Source organism: Centruroides sculpturatus, unplaced genomic scaffold, assembly GCF_000671375.1.
Source record: "Centruroides sculpturatus isolate CEXI.00-Female unplaced genomic scaffold, Cexi_2.0 scaffold201, whole genome shotgun sequence".
Lineage (NCBI taxonomy): Eukaryota > Metazoa > Arthropoda > Arachnida > Scorpiones > Buthidae > Centruroides > Centruroides sculpturatus.
The window spans coordinates 455,940-475,400 of NW_019384432.1; the positions used below are offsets into that span (position 1 = coordinate 455,940).

A 19,461-nucleotide genomic window follows, 5' to 3' on the forward strand; every position below is an offset into this window, starting at 1 on the left:
GCATCATTGGTTTATGCAGGAAAAATAAAAGTCCAATACTTTTTGAACACCCGTTGTATTCTTATTCACTTTCCAACCAAATATTTAATAAATCTTATACATTTCATTCTTAATATCATTTACAAAATTCAAAATACAGTGGTGCCTCGTAAAACGTACTTAATCCATTCCAGGTGCATGTCCGTTAAGTGAAAAGTCCGTTATAGTGAAAAGTCTCGAAATGCATTTTCCCATAGAAATACATGTTAAAATATATAATTCGTTTCACAGCATAAAATAACCATACCATAAAAAAATGAAAATGGAGCAGTCACCAATTATGCCAGGTAGTCAGATGTTGTGAGGAGGTGGAGGAAAACTTTTTTCACACATATACAGACTTTTTACACATTGCAGCAGATCTCTTTTTATTGTTTTTTAATCAGAGTCAGATTTAGGAGAGGCTACCGGAGGGTCAACTCCTCTTGTTCCATCCTTTGTTTTTTGGCAGCTTGCTTCTTGAAAAACATGTCCAAAGTGGTCAACTCCTCTTGTTCCATCCTTTGTTTTTTGGCAGCTGGCTTCTTGAAAAACATGTCCAAGGTGGTCTGTTTCGCTCTCTTTTTCAACACCTGTTGGAAATGACAGGCAAGGGTGTCATTGCAGAGATCATTGATCCTGTTGGCCTCAGCTCTGTTTGGATAATGAGTGTTGGTAAACTCCTTAACCTCTCCCCATTTAACAAGGAAGTTTTTGTCAACTTTCAGTCCTTCTAATGATTTCTTGCTTTGTTTCAATTGAAATCACCTTCCTGTTGTTTTAGAAGCCATGATTTGCAAAACATTTGAATAAATGTAAATACCCTGCATTGAGGTGCTGTACTGTACATAATAAACAAGGGAGCAAGCCAAATCCCAATGGGAGCTCTGTACTTCAGATATATTAATAATATATTCTAATAATATTAATATATTATAAAAATAGCAGATTGTCATTGGCAACAGCAAAAGAGTGGAAACATCATTCGCACTTGTTCGCAGAAAGTCCATTGCTCAAATCACTAACGGCCAAACAGAAAGTCCATTGTTCGCAGCGTCTGTTATTCGAGGCGTATGTTATATGAGGCACCACTGTATATAAAATAATGTGGTTGAATATAATTTTCGATACTCATTAATAAAAAAAAAATTATAGGTTTGTCTTATTTTTTCAAGATATATATATTAGTATCAGTTAAATCAGGGCTTCCCAAACTGTGCACCATGATACCACAGGGCGTCATGGCACTATCATAGAGGAGTCGTGAGACAATACCCACAGGTCACCTGCACGTGATGTAATGAGGGAGTGAGCGGTGCATGCGTCTCATCACCCCGCTCCTTTTTCCCACTCGTTCATTCAGTCTTTTGTTTTCTTCGATTACAAGCATTGATGAATCAGTATTTTGATTTCAAGTATGTTGTATTTAATTTACACATTTTAAAATGGATAACTTTATTCAAATAAATAGAAAATGTGTTGAAGACTCGGGAAAGAGTACAAAGGAAACTGTAGAAGAACAAAAAAAGTACAGAAAATATGATGACCAATATTTAGATTTTGGATTTGCCTACGTTAGCAAAGGAAATATGGAACTACCCCAATGCATTGTTTGTTTGTCATAAGGTGCTGGCAGCTGAAAGTATGCTTCCTAATAAATTGAAATGTCATTTAGAAACAACTCTCAGTAATTTACAAGGAAAACCATGAGATGTTTTTGCAAGAAAATTGCGAGAACTAAAACATCAGTCGACATCCTCGTTTTCCAGAGCATCTATTCCCTCCAAAGCACTGCTTGCCTCTTACAAGGTCACTCATCGTACGTATTGCCAAATGCAAGAAACCACACACGATTGCTGAAGATCTTATTTTATCTGCAGCAATTGATATGGTATCAGTGATGATTGGAGAATCGGTGGCTAAAGAAATAAAATATATTCCTCTTTCTAACAATACAATTAGTAGTCGCATTCATGACATAGCTGAAGACATTAATGAGCAAATTGTGGAAAAACTTTCTGGTTTATTTGCCATTCAACTGGATGAAGCGACAGACAGTAATAATGACACTCAATTAATATGTTACATGTGGTACATGGAAGAAGACAAATGTATGTGAGGATTTGTTATTTTGCAAAGAAATGACTGATACCAGGAAGGCTAGTGATTTGTTTGTGATCATAGATGATTCATACATGGAAGAAGAAAACATTCAATGGGAGAACTGTGTCAATGTGTGTATGGATGGAGTTCGTGCAATGTCAGGGCAGTATGGAGGACTTCAAGCTCTCATTAAAACAAAGGCACCAAATGCAAAATGGACACATTGCATCATTCATAGGGAGGCCCTGGCTACAAAAAATATTTTACCTGAATTAAATCTTGTGATTGATATAATTATTAAAGTAGTAAACTTTATAAAATCAAGACCCGTGAAGGCAAGATTTTTCCAAAAGCTTTTTGTGAGGTTTTGGGTGTCGAGCATACATCTTTATTACTGTAACGCTCCTTGGTTGTCAAGAGGTAACATACTCTCACATATATACAAATTAAAAAATCAGTTGTACACATATTTATTGGTAGAATCGCATTGTAATGTAGAAAAGTTTAAAGATAATGACTTCTTAATAAAACTGGCATATCTTTATTTCATATTTGAGAAATTAAATGTCCTTAATAAATCGCTGCAGGGAAACAAAATGCATATACTGCAACTGGCTGATAAAATTGCAGCATATAAAAAGAAGTTGCTGTTGTGAAAAAGAAAGATAAAAGAAGAGCAAAGAAGTACTGACTGCTTTCCTGTTTTAAATGGCTTTCTGCAAGAAAAATCTTTTCAAAATTTGGAGCCAAGTTTGCAATCACATTTATCCAACACTTATCAACACTAAGCACCCATTTTGATACATATTTTCCAAAGAATCTAGATCAATACAACTGAATTAGAGACCCATTCCAATCGACCCCATCCCCATCTACACTTTCAACAGTCAAGGAAGAACAGCTGTTAGAACTATTTTGTGATACGAGCCTAAAACTATGATTCGATAAAGACAAACTATTTCACTTTTGGAGCAATGTAGCCCAAGAATATCCTACTATCAGTACTACAACTTTGAAGGTTCTTTTACCATTTACTACATCATACTTGTGTGAAACTGGCTTTTCTACAGTTGCAGTAATCAAAATACAGATCACAAATAAATTTAGAAAAAGAAATGAGAGTAATGATTTCAAAACTTCAGCCCCAATTTGAGAAGTTATGCTCAGAAAACAAGCTCATCCTTCTCATTAATTGTACTGTTATGTTTTCTAATAAATAATAATTATTCAGATTTTATATTCTTTGGAGTTTTCTTTGAATAATAAAGTAATTTTAATGTCTGCTAGCTACACACAGGTATCTTCTTTTAGAAGGGTATCGCAAAAAAATTACAGCCTGTAAAGGGAGTCACAGTATAAAAAAAATTGGGAACCACTGAGTTAGATGATATCTTTTAATTTATATGAATGTTTTAGGAATGCATATGGGATAAAAGATATTCATTATTTTAAGCAACAACAAATAGGCAAATGTTTAGCACAAGTTCAGACAAGTGCACTGCATATCTCGCCGACTACATGACTGTGCTGCATGGTTACCTATCTCATATACGTATGCATCTTGCCCCTTGCCACCCATTGACACCAAAAATATAACGCTTACCTAGATGATATCTTTTAATTTATATGAATGTTTAATGGAATAATATACAGCCTATGTCCACCTTGAAAGTCCATTCTAAATATTGGTGAAAGAATTTTTGAAATTGGATGGGTATTCAGAGATTACCTCCTACATCCAAACTTTACCTCTTTATAACATTAGTATAGATATAGATATACTCTTCTCTAACTGCACTCAACTAATACTCACACCTCGACACAAAAACCTTTAAACATGCAGCTTTTTATTCACTTTTCTAACATTTTCAGCCATTTTGAATGGCTTTCTTCAGGGGGGAAAAAAATCAAATGATTCCAATTTCTATAACGACATTTGTTTTGGAACTTTTTAAACTTTGAATTTTCTTATGTCTAGTGCGCAGGCTCATACATAAAGAATTACAATCTTTATTGGTTACTTGTACCAATATATATGTTATGGACAAAGTGATTAATACGGGCATTATGAATAATGACCAACAAAATCAGGCCATAATAAATTTCAATAATTTATCAAATTGACCGGTCATTATGAATACTGCTACCACCTAGTCGTTCAAAGTGATAATAATACGTTGAGGAGTGATCATCCGGCATACGTTAGCCAATCAGAACTTACATCTTACTTGCTCACGCATATTGCATTTAGTACCGAACTTTAAATTTAAATTTATGTGACCAATAGTTAATCTTTCTTCTTTGACAAAAGTAACGATCATGAAGGAATCATTAAGTGATATGAATAATCGCTTCAACAACCGATTAAACGAGTTAAAAACCAAAAGGGCTGAAGAAGTAGCATATGGTCTTTTAGATATTTTTACAATTTTCGGTGCACCAAGTATTTTACAAAGCGATAATGGCAGAGAATTCGCCAATAATATCATCAAACAAATGTGTAATATGCGATCCGAGTTAAAAATGGTGCATGGAAAGCCCAGGCACTCACAAAGTCAGGGTTCAGTAGAAAGATGTAATCAAGACATAGAAAATATGCTTAGTTCTTGGTTGGAGATTAACAATACTAACAAATGGTCAGAAGGATTACGTTTTGTACTACTGATGAAAAATTGAGTGCATCATACTGGTATAAACTGCAGCCCCTATGAGGCCATGTTTGGAGCAAAGTTAAAAGTTGGACTAAAGAATTTTATACCCAACGAATGTTGTTCAACGCTAATACAGAAGAGGATCTACAGAGACATTTTAAAACTATCAACGAAGTAAGTCAAAGTTGCTCAAACTCTGAAAGTCCGGGTACCGTCCAAGAAAACATTATGAAATATTATCTGATAATGCCACCCTTACATAGCCATATAACTGATGAAGTTCAAAGATCTACATCGTCTTCACGTGAAAAAATCTAAACCAGGAAGTTATTCGTATTACAGAATTGGTGAATGAAGAAGAAACAATCCAAACAATTGATCCAAAAAAAGAAGAAAAAATAAGAAGTGTGTCTAAAACAAGGGCTTTGTTTAATCTTAAAAATCAAGCAGAAAAAATGATTAATACATCAAATTCCAAATACACAGCAGCTATTGTTGGTGATACAGTAAGGATTCGTGTACCTGATGAAGATTGAGCCCACAGTGATGGAAAAAATATTTTAGGTGTCGTTGTTGCGGTTAAAGATAAAAACCTTTACAAACTGGGTACCAAACATGGCATATTAAATCTATTATATTCCAGAAACCAATTTACTGTTTGTAAAGAAAAGTTTATTTCTGTTGGAGATGTACCGGGTGCAGAAATTTCGCTTAGAGAATGTGCAAGAATGTCATCAATTCCTGATGGCCACAACTATAGTTAATGCTGCTGAAAAATTGGTTGAAAATCTAATAGATGCAAATGCTACCAAAGAAAAAAAATTATGTAATTCCAAATGTCATGAAAATGTTAACTGCTCAAATAAATAAACTAAAAAGCATTTAATTTTTTATATAATTTATACCAAAAATTGTTAACAATACTTTTCATTAATATTAGTTTAATTAATATAGTTAATAGTACTTTGATATAATTTACAAAAAATAAATATTTATAAATGAAATAAGTGGAGTTTTTTTAATCAAGTTTAAAATTCTGTACTAAACGCTGTACGATACGCACACGCAACTCAGCGTGCCGATTGGCTAGCGTATGTCAGATGATCACTCCTCAACTTATTATCATCACTTTGCCCGACTAGGTGATAGCAGTATTCATAACGACCAGTCAATTTGATAAATTAACCAATATTTATCACACTGCCCGCCCTATTTGGTCATTATGAATAATGCCCGATTAATCACTTTGTCCATAACATATAAATAAAGTATACATACATATAATACGTGAATAAATAACTAAATAAAATAAATATGTAAATAAATACAAAAAATTCATTAATTAACAACTGCTAATATAGAGAAGGCCACCATTGTGCCTGCTTCTTTAACTGTTTTGTCTCTTTTTTATAATAGATTATTCATATTATGCCCATTCTCCAATCCTCTGAGTCTTTACTTGACTCTGAATTATTGCTAATCCTACCTGGTTCGTCTTATGTATCTGCCATGATTCTGCATATTTCAGGCAATTCCCTTGCCCTGGAACTTTTGTATTATTTTAGCTCTTTCCCAATCCACTATGACTTCTGTCGAGTCTGCTATAACATATGTTGCTAATGCAGTGACTGGCTATATATATACAATGGGCAATTGGTTAACAAACATAATCCATTCCAAGACTTTGTTTGCTATCCAAATTGTTCGTTAACCAATTATTGATTTACCATAGGTTTTATGGGATTTGATTAATTCGTTCTGAAAACTCCAAAAAAATAAAAAATATATACAGTCGACCCCCTATAACACGGTAGATACGTTCCGGTTTTTATGAATCCATTTTCTATGAGTCCAGCCAATCACAGCCCGGCATGTATGCAGTTTACGGACTACGGCTGTTTGAAAGGTTTCTTCCATAAAATTAATCGATTCTAGACTAATTCGACTCAACATTTCCAAAATATGTATAATTTTTTGGGAATAATCCATATAAACTATGCTATAAACAAAACATTGTAGGATTACTTACCAAGCATGCACCGTTTGACTACGCCATTGCTTAAGCTTGTTTTCATTGTGGAGCTCGTCATCGAATAGCGCTCGCGTGCTTCCTAATAAATTATTTTTTTTGCAAAAAATTCACTGAACTTTGGAGACAACATTAATATAAATATAATTTCTTCTGTAAAAGTTCGTCCGATGGAGAATTATTTCTAATAAAATTGTAGACAAAACTGTCCAAAAAGGATCACCATTTATTATTTTTTGTGTTCCAAGACTAACACTTTTTCGGCGACTGACCTTTCTTTTTAGGCTACTTGTCACCGGAAAAATTACAAAAATTCCTTTTAAAAAACATAAAACACATCCAATTAAAATTTTTTAAAATTTCTGAAAAAGGAACTGGTGACATACAGTTGTCTTGCTTACTTCCATCTATACCTTCTTTCGGGGGTTTCATCTGCTTTTTATCTACTAAAAATTGGCGCTCGAATATGTAGATTTTTAGAAAAGCTGCCCCCTGATGACAATACATGTAGAAATTTCTTCTGTAAATATAATTTTTATGGATGTTAAATAATAAATGGTTTTTAGTAGGTCCACTGCTTCGTTAAACTCAACGGTTTGTACAATATCCGCTATTGGTCTAGATTCGACCAATCCTGTCGTGACACGAGCCGGCGATGACGTTTTACCGAATTACATGAGTTTTTTTTAGCATGTTTGTATGAATACTGTCGCAATTTTTTCGCTGTGATATAGGAATCTGAACCATAGGAATCCGTGTTATGGGGGGGGTCAACTGTACTTTCTTACTATGTTTATTTATATGTAATAATAAAAATACAGTCTTTCATTTTTATCAGTCATGTTATTTTTCCACTTGTAGGGGTTAAAGAACCTGTTTAATGTCATTACTTCTCTCTCTTCTTCAGAATTTTTCAAAAGTAATTAATAGCATTTTAATTGTAAAGATCCATGAACATATTAACTCAACCTGGTTTGGATGCTATCCTAAGACCATTGTTCTGACATCCTCCAACTTTTTCAAAAGATCTTTAATAGCAGATGTCAGCATTAATCCTCTTTTTCAGAAGAAAACACATCTAGCCGAGTTTCTTGGTGTTCTGTCATCAGATCAGTTTCCATTATGGGCTCTTCAATGTTCTTTATTTCTCAAATGTTATTTTTGTTACTCCTTTAGCTGCTTGAGTCTTCTTGATTAAACAGTATCTTTCTTACATAAGATTGAACTGTGGCCTACTGTAGACCTGTTCAAGCCATACTTCCCAGCAACATCAGATATCTTATGCCCATTCTCACATTTTGAAAACAAAAATCAATGGAAAACTTAACAAGTGTCTGCCTCACAGTCTCACGAATACTATAAAAAAATTGTTTCTGTCAGAAAAATAAACGGCTGGAATTACAAGAGAGAATTTTAAAGTTCGGAGAAATACTATCTGATCCGTACATACAGTGGCGTACCATAGTGGTGGCGGCCCATCCTGGGCAGCACTTTTTAGGGAGCGGCAAAATTTCACAATAAATAATAATAATATCTTGTAAAAATTTGAAACATCATAATCTATACTTGCATCGCGCCTACAATAGTGCTATCGTCCGGACAGTCTGGAATCGGTAATTTTTTTCATCCGAGGAAATCCTGCGAAACCTGTTGACCTTTTTTTTTCCTTGTACGATTCATTTGTGTTCATATACACTACTAATATCCAATAGAACTATTTAAACAGGTCACTGCACTACCACCAAATTTTTCATTGCTTGTTCTGTGACAAAACTGAATTTTGGTCTTTTAAATTGAAATACCTAAATAAGGGGGAGGGGCCGAAATTTTCCTCCGTCCCGGGCGGCTGACACCCACGGTACACCACTGAGTATATACTGAGATGAGTGTCGATGTTGACGTCTTTCGTGCTTCAAAAAGTTTCAAATTATTGCCCAAAGACAAGGGAAGACCAATTGGTATTTATTATTTTACGTTGCTTCTTGTTGTGTTTGTTCTGTGAGGTGTTTGTTATCCGAACATAAAAATCTTTCATGAAAGTGTTTGTTATCCGATTTGTTCGTTAACTGATCACCCACTGTATATAAATACTGAGAAACCCTGAATATTGACAAATAAATACTTAATGAAATATTGCAATATGTTTAACTAATAAACTGTGATTAAAGAAAAGTTTAAACTGAGTAATTACTTAAATCAGATCAGTTAAATAATAATTTGACTAATAATATTTGAGACATAAACATTCTCTTGTCTTGGCAGCCTAATTACTAGTTAATTAAAATAAGACTGTCTGGAATAATGTATTTTATACATTACATACATATATACTGAATATAATTTTCAAACCTATAATTAAAATTATATAAGTAATTGATGAAAAATTTTCAGTTGAAATTAATTTAACAAAGTTAATATATCAGGGATCATCAAAAAGTTTCCATTGAAGGACTATAGAGCCCAGTAGATTCATTCCATTAATCTACTGGGATAACAGCATGCTGATCTGATTTGGAGGTATTTAGTAGCAATGATGCCATCAATATACATACATGTACAATACACAATTCTGAATGCAAGAAATATCTTAATAATCACACAGCTAGATCATGGTACATACATATCAAACGTGACTGTACTGCTACTGAACAAATTTTTGATCGTCTCTTATATGTATAATTAATATATTATGAAAATACACTTATTCATAATGTTTAAAACATTTTACAGGATGATAAAACATATATCATAATTAATATTAAGTTACTTAGTTGCATAACTGAATCATCATTGAATTTCATTATCACGAAATTTTATTATTTATTAAAGTTTAATCCAAATGGTGTAAACATTACATCAAATGATATGCTTTGATTACTTTTACTTTTGATTTCTATTTGTTAGCATTATTATTATTTATTATTATTATTATTCTATTTGTTAGCATTTATTAAGATATAAACATTTATATTGGGATAATAATCCACAAATTTGAAAATGTGACATTTGTCAATACAGAGCTAAATCAGTGTTTAATCTGTTCTATCAAGGAAGAATAAGAATTAGTTTTCTAAATAATAGCAAAATTTGTTAGTATTTTGGATTTAATTACATTATTATTATAAGTACAAAGTATGTTTAAATACTTTTAGGAATGAGCATAAAATAAATAAATATCAAACTTACAATTATTTGTAATTTAACTTCATACATTATCTTGATATTATTCATAGGACTACAGTATTTTCACATGTATGCAATAGTTCTTATTTTCATAAAACACTAATGTAATGTTTTAAAAATGTATCATATTTATCATATACCGTATTCTCTTAATTATGAAGTGCAGAGAACTAAAAAATGCAGACTTCATAATGACAAGGTTCATATTAACCAAATTCAAATGGAACATTATGTTTCCAAATTATGACAGGTTTCATTACCTCCCATAAGCCATTCAAAGACTTAAACAAGTAAAATGGCAAAGCCATTTTTGGGATGAGACTATGTCTCAGAAAGCACAAGTAACACGAGCAAATCTCACACTTGCACCTGTTTGTAGAAACAGGCTCAGCATTTCATATTTTCTTTTGACCCAGTTCTCGGTCCCGACTACCTACAAATCTGGTTTATTTTATGACAGCATGATTGTACCAAATACTCTATGCCAAATTGCAACTCCTGACATGCACTCCTTCATACCTCTAAAGTGTGCAGCCACTGACAGCAGCACAATTTTAGAGCTGCTGTCAATGGCAATAACTAATTTAAATCACAGCTATGTTTTATTCAAAATGGCACAGCACTGTGCTGAAAACATTAGTAAAAACAATTAGGGTATATAGATTTACTAACAAAGGTTTAGTATTTTATTGTTGTAAGCGATGTTTTAAAGTCATTTAAAAAATGAATCAATATGTGTTTGAACTATTTTTGACCTGTATGTGTTCTTTTCAAGATCATCTAACTTGTCAAAATGGTTATGGCAAACAGTCAGTTGCACAAATTAACACATTTTCCAGCACTGCCAGTGCATTCTTAGCATGTGCTTTAGGCAGTAAGCTATAGCCTATAACCAACTTCTACATCATCATCTATTGCCAGAATTTCATTTCCTCCTGTGATGATAATGTCTTCTCTGGCTAATTCTTCCTCTGAGTATCATACTGGTTGCCAACTCATTGTCAATTTGGACAGTCTCTAAAATCAGATTGAAGAATCAATGATTCCTGTAGAGTTGTCTACTCTTCTTCAGGATGCATTTTCCCTTCCTTGTACCATCTTTGATTGCTTCTTAAATCTTCTCCCAATTGCTATAAATCATTGAAATAGTATTCTGTAGTACACTGAACTCTTCTGCTATTGTTATTTTCAGCTTTTCTCCCTTTGATTTCTAAGATTTTAAGTTTTATTTCTAATGATAAGTCCATGTGCTTCATGTGCTTGCATTTTTGCCATTTCCAATCACTTCAAAGCCCAACACTCTTGCTTAGTCTTTCTCTGAAGTGAAGAAAGCATGTGAGACTGACTTGCAAGGCATGCAGACACTAAAGGCGGCCATACACATTAAGTAAATCTTTTGAGGATTAACCGTGCATGCCTGACCTTGAAAAAATTCAGAATTTCCTATCGCTCACACATGAAGAAAAAATCACTGTCAGTCAGTCAGTCGGCCATGGCATGTGATGATGACATACTGGCTGTTCTTGAATGTTTATTGGCAACAAATTCTATTAAAACTCGTGGGAAAAAACATGCGCATAGAAGTCTAATGTGTAAATAGTAGTAGTGGTGGTTTGGATAGCACTGATCACAAAATTAATTTTTCATATAAATAATTTTTTAATGGAATTATTTCAGATCACAAAATTAATTTTTCAAGAAAAATCTTGGGCTATAGATTCTGTTAAAAAGCATCAATTATCAATGAAAGATCAATGGCAAGTCGATTTTACTACCAAAAAAATTCATGGATTAAATTTTATAGACGAATATATATTAATAATTCTCAACCACATCCGATATTAGTACAAATTGTAAACATTATTATCGCAAATTAATTTTATAATTTAATAATTAAAAAGAATTTATTAAACTTTGTCTTATTTTAAGTTGTCATGTTTTAATTTACTTGGATATTAAAACAATAAATTTTTTAAAATGTAAAAGAAAATGAGATAGAGTATCAAGATGTTTTATGAAAACAGAAGAAATGAATTGAGAAGTTTTCTAAATATTAAAATTATTTATAATTTTAATTTACTCAAGAAATTTTTGATCTGAAAATAATTTATAACCTGAAAAATTAATTTTCAGGTTATACATAATACAAGTTAATAATGTTATAGAAAATAATTCTTCCAAACATTCACGAGACATTGTTCTCACTACTCAGTGGCCTCGTAACTGAACGACACGACATGACACGGCACACACGTTAAGGTCAGCCTACGCTGTCCAAAACTGGGCAGGAAAATCAAATGGTTTTTCGATTCTACTCCAGTGGTCTGTACAGTTCATCGAAACTATTCAGTTTTCCCCCACACTACCAGGAATTACTCAAGGTCAGGCATGCACGGTTAATGTGTACGGGCCTCTTAAGTCAAATTTAAGGTCAGTCTCATGAGGTCATAAAAATTACAGTACATGTTACCTTCATATTAACCAACTGAACAGCATGATTCCCATATTCTGGGGACCAAAATATGCATCATATAGTATTACACATTAACCAATATATCGTATAAACTAAACAGCTTTACATTAAAATCCCTGTCCTTGCTCATGGGACCAAAAAATGATCTCATAATAAATGGGACTTTGTATAATTCAATCTCAGATAAAGGAGGTTTACCATACAATATATCATATCCACGTAGTTATGCATGTTAGATATTTCAAAGTATTACATATTCTTTGACTTATAAACCTTTCATTTTATTTTTGGATTTGTTTTCACATATTTATTCCTTTTAGTTGCATTTATACTTTGATGATATTTATTCTGTACTCCCATTGAGTTTCATATATTAATTTTGATGTTAGCAAGTTCAAATTCTTCTTAAAAATTTTTCATTTAACATTTCATGCAACAAATAGCTAATAATATCCTATATTGCCAGCAGTACACAAACACTTTTTATTGGTGAAACCTGTATTTCTATGCCAATCAATGTTCAAAATCAGATTTTTCTTAGAACAATCTATTAATTGTGCCATTTTAGTTTTTGTCATTACTGTTGAGTAAACTTATAATTTTTTTTTACAAAAACTAAAAATGATGAGCAAAAATAATTATTTTTCTTTATCATTTGATAAATCTTATCATGATTTTTTAAACTTTGCAATGTAATTTAAGCATTGAAAGTACAGTAGAACCTCGATTATCCGGACTAATTGGGGATGAAGGTAGTCCGGATAAGGAAAAATCCGGATAATCGAAACAAATACTTTAATTTGTCTTTTAATGATAATACAACACATTTTCTTTTCGATGACATATCGGTAATATTAAAAGTAAATACTGTATTTAAATCGTGATCAAATTTTCAAGAAACAAACGTTCGTATTGAATTTGGACTACTACTGACCAACGCTAACAGACTACCTATTGTTTAAAAGGCCCTCTGGTGGCGCAAGAAGACGGATTTTATAAAATAAAAAGCAGTTGAAACTGCATTTTTATGAATAAAAATTTGACAAACTATTTATCGTTTTATGACGAGTAAAATTTTTTCGTCGCGTTCGCGGCTTTTAAGTAATGCATAAACCTTCGAGGCGCGAGGCCCTTCGGACCGCGAGGCATAGGCGGTGGCCCACGTCGTCCATGCCTTACGCCGCCCTTGGTCATAGAAATGATGTAATTTGAATATAAATTATTTATAAATACGTATGTCAAGTTATATTTTTATTACTACGTAAAATATATTTAAGAGTTTACGACCACTGTGCTGGGTGAGATGTTGTTGAAACAAAAAAAGTTATGCATTCCGTCACGTACATAAACAGTGTCGTAATTCGCCAAGTGCAAATCAGGAAATTCGTAAAATTTTTGTTTATTTTGAACAATCCGGATAATCGAAAATCCGGATAATAGAGGTCCGGATAATGGAGGTTCTACTGTAATGGGTTTTCTTGAATGTAAATAAATCAAAATTCAAATAATACTAAAAATTATATCTTAAATATAACATTGACAAAATTCACTTGATAATGTTATCCAAAGTTGACAACATTTTTTACCAGAAGTTAACTATATCAGTTTTGCAAGATGGTAAATGTCCAAATTAAAGGATTAACAAAAATAAGTTAACATTATGTTGTTGCAACAATAGGAACTTAAAAGTTTATATTTTAGATTTGGGACAAATTATTAGGACAACACAGTATGAAAAATGTTTTATTAAAAGAAATTCCATAGTTCTATTGAACTATGCATAGTTTGAAGCAAAAGTCATTTTTTCACTTATTCTCCAATCATTTTCATGAATTTTATCTCAGCATTAGGTTTTTGTATAAGATACCAATTTTACCAAACCAGTATTTTTCTTCTGTCATTTTTGACAAGTTACAACTTGTTATTAATATATTTTGCATACTTATATATTTTACTCTTTGTAATTATATTGCTTATCATTCAATAAGTGTTTTTCACTTTTTAATGTCTTATTCTCATTAAATCAGAATCTTATTTTCATTAAAGTTCTTATGCTAGGAAATGCAAGGCTTAAGTAAATGTTTCCACATGTCTCCCTATCTAAGTGAGCCCAATTACCAATTGCTAATGAGCATTTCCATCATTAACTATTATCAGATTAGATTAATATACAACTTTTCAATTTTTATTTAAAAATTATTCTTATATTCACTATAAGAATAATTGCTTTTAAAGATTAATTTTTGTTATTTCTCATGTTAGTGTGTAAACAAAGTAAGATTTGAAAAAAAGATCACCATATTAACTTTACCTGATGATGATAATTTTGTGGAGCCAAAAGAACTTTTAGCTCCTTTTTTCCTTTTTCAACTACTTGTATATCTTCTTACGAGTCATGTTGGTTTAACTGTCACTATCTCAGGTAATTATATAAACCATTGTATGCATATCCTAATTTTTTCAATGCATTTTGTAAACCTGTAATCAATTTACTGATAAATATGTAGTAATAGGACTGAAGAGGGGCGTAAGCCTGAAATGCATATCCATTCACACCAATAAAACAACCTTTTTCCTCTGAAAGTGTTCCTGTGTGATATGTTCTCAACAGCAACATTGTGCTAAGAAAATACATATAATAGAGAACAAGAAGCAACCAAGATGGTAATTTTAACTTGTCAAAAATAATTATGGCAGCAGAAAGTACAGGCATATAATGTTTAAATTTAAATGTTATTTAGTGTCAAAAGAAAGTCTTTTACGTTATTTAATGCATTACTTTGACCATAAGTGTCATATTTTTATTCTACTTCTCATGTGAGAAGTAGAGTAAAAAATACAACACTTAAGGTGACAGGTTTTACCACTGATAATCAGTAATATAATGTTGAATTTTGACTCATTCCAAAAACTTTATCAGATAGTTGCTGCTTTTTTTTGTTTTGTTCAATATGATGAGAGAGGAAGCATTTCATCCTAAAATGTTTTGTAATTTTTCCATATCTTTTACTTACCAATAAAATGGAGATACTTTGAATTAATTTTACTTTTAGTAATTGCTTGTTTTAATTTTTAGAACAAACTTTTTCCAAAAATAAATGCATTTAAAAAAAATTCATTTATCATCTCTGAGAAGTAAGTTAACTTTTCTAGAAATCATAAATTTTTCTCATTCTTAAAAGTGAGTAGATTTTTATTAAATATTAAAAATATACAAGTGAGTTGCATGAATCAGAAGAAAATGTGATTCATGGATTTCTACATGACTCATTTTATCCATTACAAATATATTCATGTTACATAAAAGCAGTTATAAGTAATTAATAGGGTAAAATGAGTTAATACAGAGCATTAATTCATAAGCTAAAACATCTAAGTGCTACATGTATCTATTACTGAAACTGATATGTTTTCAGAGTTCAGAATCACTCAAATACCAAGTTTTATAATGTATTATCTATGTTTTGAAACAACAAAGTTACATTTTTGAGTGTATAATATAAATTTTATGCATTTTTCATCAATGTATTAGTATAAAATATGTAAATTATTTGAAATTATGTCATACACACTTTAATTTGTAAAATTTCAAGCTAATAAACTACAAAATATTAAACACATCAAATCATATAATTGTAAATTACATATACAGTAGTAAATAGTCAATGATCAAAAGTCTATCCAATTTCAAAAAATCATACAATATCTTATCTGCATCCCTTCCATTTATCATGAACTCCTTTATGTTTATGAACAGAAAAAAAATGTTGAAAATGTTATTTGATTTACTTTCAGTCAAGAATAATACTTTGTTTATCAAAGATCATTTGTAATTTCAAAATGAAACATTCAAAATATATTAATTCCTTGTCATTTCTTACAATTCCCAGATTTAATAATTTTAATTTATAGTACTTGTTACTCACCCTGATAAAGCATTTTTAAATTTTAGCCTTAAAATATCTTCCACAATTCTATTATTTGTTTCCAGTAATATCATTTTCTTACTTTCAGATTTACCTTTCCTGAAAGGGAGTTGCCAAGTCTCTCTTTACCGGATATGACAACATTTATGCATTTGCGACCTCTGGAGGAAAAATCACTTCTAAAAAGAAAGAAAAAAATCATATAATATTTGTTATGGAGTTTATAATAGAAAGTATAATTATTTTAGAGAAATAAGATTAAAACCCAACATTAATTCTGTATTATTTTTAGATTTTAGCTTGGAACTCTTCATCATTATTGTAACCACTAAAATCTGGCTCTGTCTCCTATCACTTGGCTTCTCCCATTGTCGCCCTAGCCGTACCCAAGCTAGGTATAAGGGTGCGACTATGCAGACGCGAGCGAGCGAGAAATATGTGGCGAGAAGAGGCGAGACGCAATAATTATCAAAACCTGTCAGATATGTACGAGAACCAGAAATTCGCTCTCGCTTGCGTTATTACTCGCTTCTCGTTTGTGCATGGTTTTCCTTTGAGAAAACTAAATCGCTCGCAACCTCTCGCTCGTTCTAAATTCGCGTCTGCACTGCATAGTCGCACTCTAAGACTTAAACTCAAAATTTGCATTGATTTCCTTAAATTTTCGTGGTTTCAAAAATCTGCTTTTCCATGGAGTATTATGCGTTCTTTTTCTCAAGTTAATAAAATAATGATAAGAATAATACAGGAAAACATTTTCACCTATATACATTTAATCGTAAAACAATGATGGTCCGAAATTGGATATGATGCTTAGTGCGTATCGGCGCGGTGAGAACTTGGATGAGTTCTTTTATTCCTCCGCGTAACTCCGCGCGAGCGGCACCTTTTAAAAATTCCTGCAGAACGCGTTCTTATATTCCGGCCGGAGTGCGCGCCGTCGGACGGCACAAACGGCCGCTGATAGTCGTATCAATAGTTTACGATGGAAAGCAACATGGCGTCCTTCATGGCTCATGGCTCATAGTTTCGTTTCGGAGTCCAATATGTGGTTTTATGAATGAAAATTTAGAAGTTATAAAAACGCAAGTTAATGCACGCGATGATGTGTTTTCTCGAATTTTTTCCAATGGTAGCCGGCATTCTAAGGCTTTTTTTTTCGTGGCTACTTTGAATGCTCTGTCGGCAAGATAATCTATTTTATGGTTAAATTTTTACAATTGGAATCCTTCTTTTGTCTCTAAAAACTCATATTTTAAAATTGTAGATCCCTTCATTAATAAAGTTACCTTTACTGAAAACGTGCTGGTACTTATAATTTAAAATAGTCATTATCATTTGAATAAAAGTAATTTGTGATGTGTGTTGATATATCTTTGTCCTTTACCATATATAACTAACTCCTCTCGGCAGTCGTCTATGTATTGTGTTGATTTTTCCCACCAAGCCATAAATTAAATACATTGCCATTCATTACACTGTATACAAACAAAAGAATTACAGTACTTTGCAAAGTTAACCATACGATCACACACTGAAACCCTGGAGCAAGTAGAAAAAGTATTTGAATTTATGATAGAGTAAGAAATATGTCGCCCACCTAGAAGTTAGTATTTGGTTTATTCAGATATGGCAACGCGATACATGGGCGAAAATATTTCTCGGAAAATGCCTCCCGAGAGGTATTTTATAGGAAACTGGTTCCTGATTTTTTCGTAATATTAGACGTAATATAAACAGAAATTTTTCCAGTTCAACGAGACTGACCGAAAAGTTGTAAATTTTGGAAATTTCCATGGACACCTGGTCCTAAAACGAATTACTTAGAAAACAAACGACTTTTAAGTTTAACATATTTAGATTTTTACAGCTATGGCGAGAAACGTTTAAAATCTACAACAACCCTGTCAGGTCCTTTGAGATATACTAGTGATGCGACAAAAGAAGCATTTGACATTGACCGGTATCGGCACCCTGGGGATTTGGTAGTCCGCGTGTATGCACGCTCTGGTCGCGTTTCTTTATGCAGCGCTCGAGAAGCGCTTTACAGCGAACCCTCTGAAACCCGTTTCTAAATGCAGAGCTGCAATGTAGCGAACCGTTTCTAAACTATGATGCAGCGACGTGTAGCGATAGCTGCTCGTGACGTCATTTACACTGCGCTCTCGCTGCATAAAGAAACGCAGCCTCTTCAACCGTCTTCGATTCCATCCATTAGCCACTTGTAGAGAGCTATTTGACTAAGGGCAGGCTGCTAACAGCCCAGGAACGGTCCTGGATAGAATTAGATGCGGTATACGTGTAGCATCCACCCAAGGTCCTAGGCTTCAACCAGATAAACCGGGTGAGGTTGGTGCTCTGTAAAGCGCATGCGCGAATGTGGCTTTTTTGGATGCTGACAATACAGCGCTTCCATTCCGCCACTAATATTCGAATATACAATAGCAATCTTATTTTTTTTCCACGTGTAGTAAAGAAATTTGTAATAAGATACACAATGCGGTTATATAAAATATTCTGTGATTATTTTCATATAATTAAAATTAATATGTATTTATTTTTTAGAAAATACAAGGGAAGCGGCGCATCCACCGTTTCCAATGACGGCACGCCACTGCTAGTATGAAGAAAACCTGGAAAATTCCACGAGGCCAGTCCATTGGTGAGGTGCGAACCCACGACCAGTGTTCATTGGTTTTATCCACTTGGCTATTGATAGACCGTTAGTGTGTTTAGGCACGGTAACTTGCCGATTAAGATTAGACTGCTTATATCCGGATAGTATTTTAGTAATGAATAGAACTAAGATTGCTCTTTCAATTAGCTTGACTGCATTCTGTGAGAAGTTGTTTGGTAGTCCTTAAGTGGTAAGATTTATTACAGCATCAATGAGTCTCTGTCGTTTTAGATTGATTAGTAGCCCGAATTGACAACTGTGCAATAATAGACCGCTATGTAAAATTTCTTCTTGTCCCAGATTCAGGTTTAGTAGTTTAGACCATAAATCTTGATTTTTGGATTTGTTTGCTGCATACAATTCCAAAAGATTGGTGAGGTATTGTTTATATTCCTCTTAAT

At 32.6% G+C, this 19,461-nt stretch overlaps 1 protein-coding gene across 1 annotated transcript in view; it reads right to left on the reverse strand.

Moving 5' to 3' along the window:
* Window positions 1-16,530, reverse strand: part of LOC111619781 (probable actin-related protein 2/3 complex subunit 2) — a 56,377-nt gene extending 39,847 nt beyond the window's left edge. Inside the window, exon 1 of the mRNA XM_023361593.1 lies at window positions 16,384-16,530. Within this exon, the coding sequence (XP_023217361.1) occupies window positions 16,384-16,457 (74 nt within the window). The 5' untranslated portion in view covers window positions 16,458-16,530. The remainder of the gene's footprint in view (window positions 1-16,383) is intronic.
* Window positions 16,531-19,461: the final 2,931 nt, after the last annotated feature.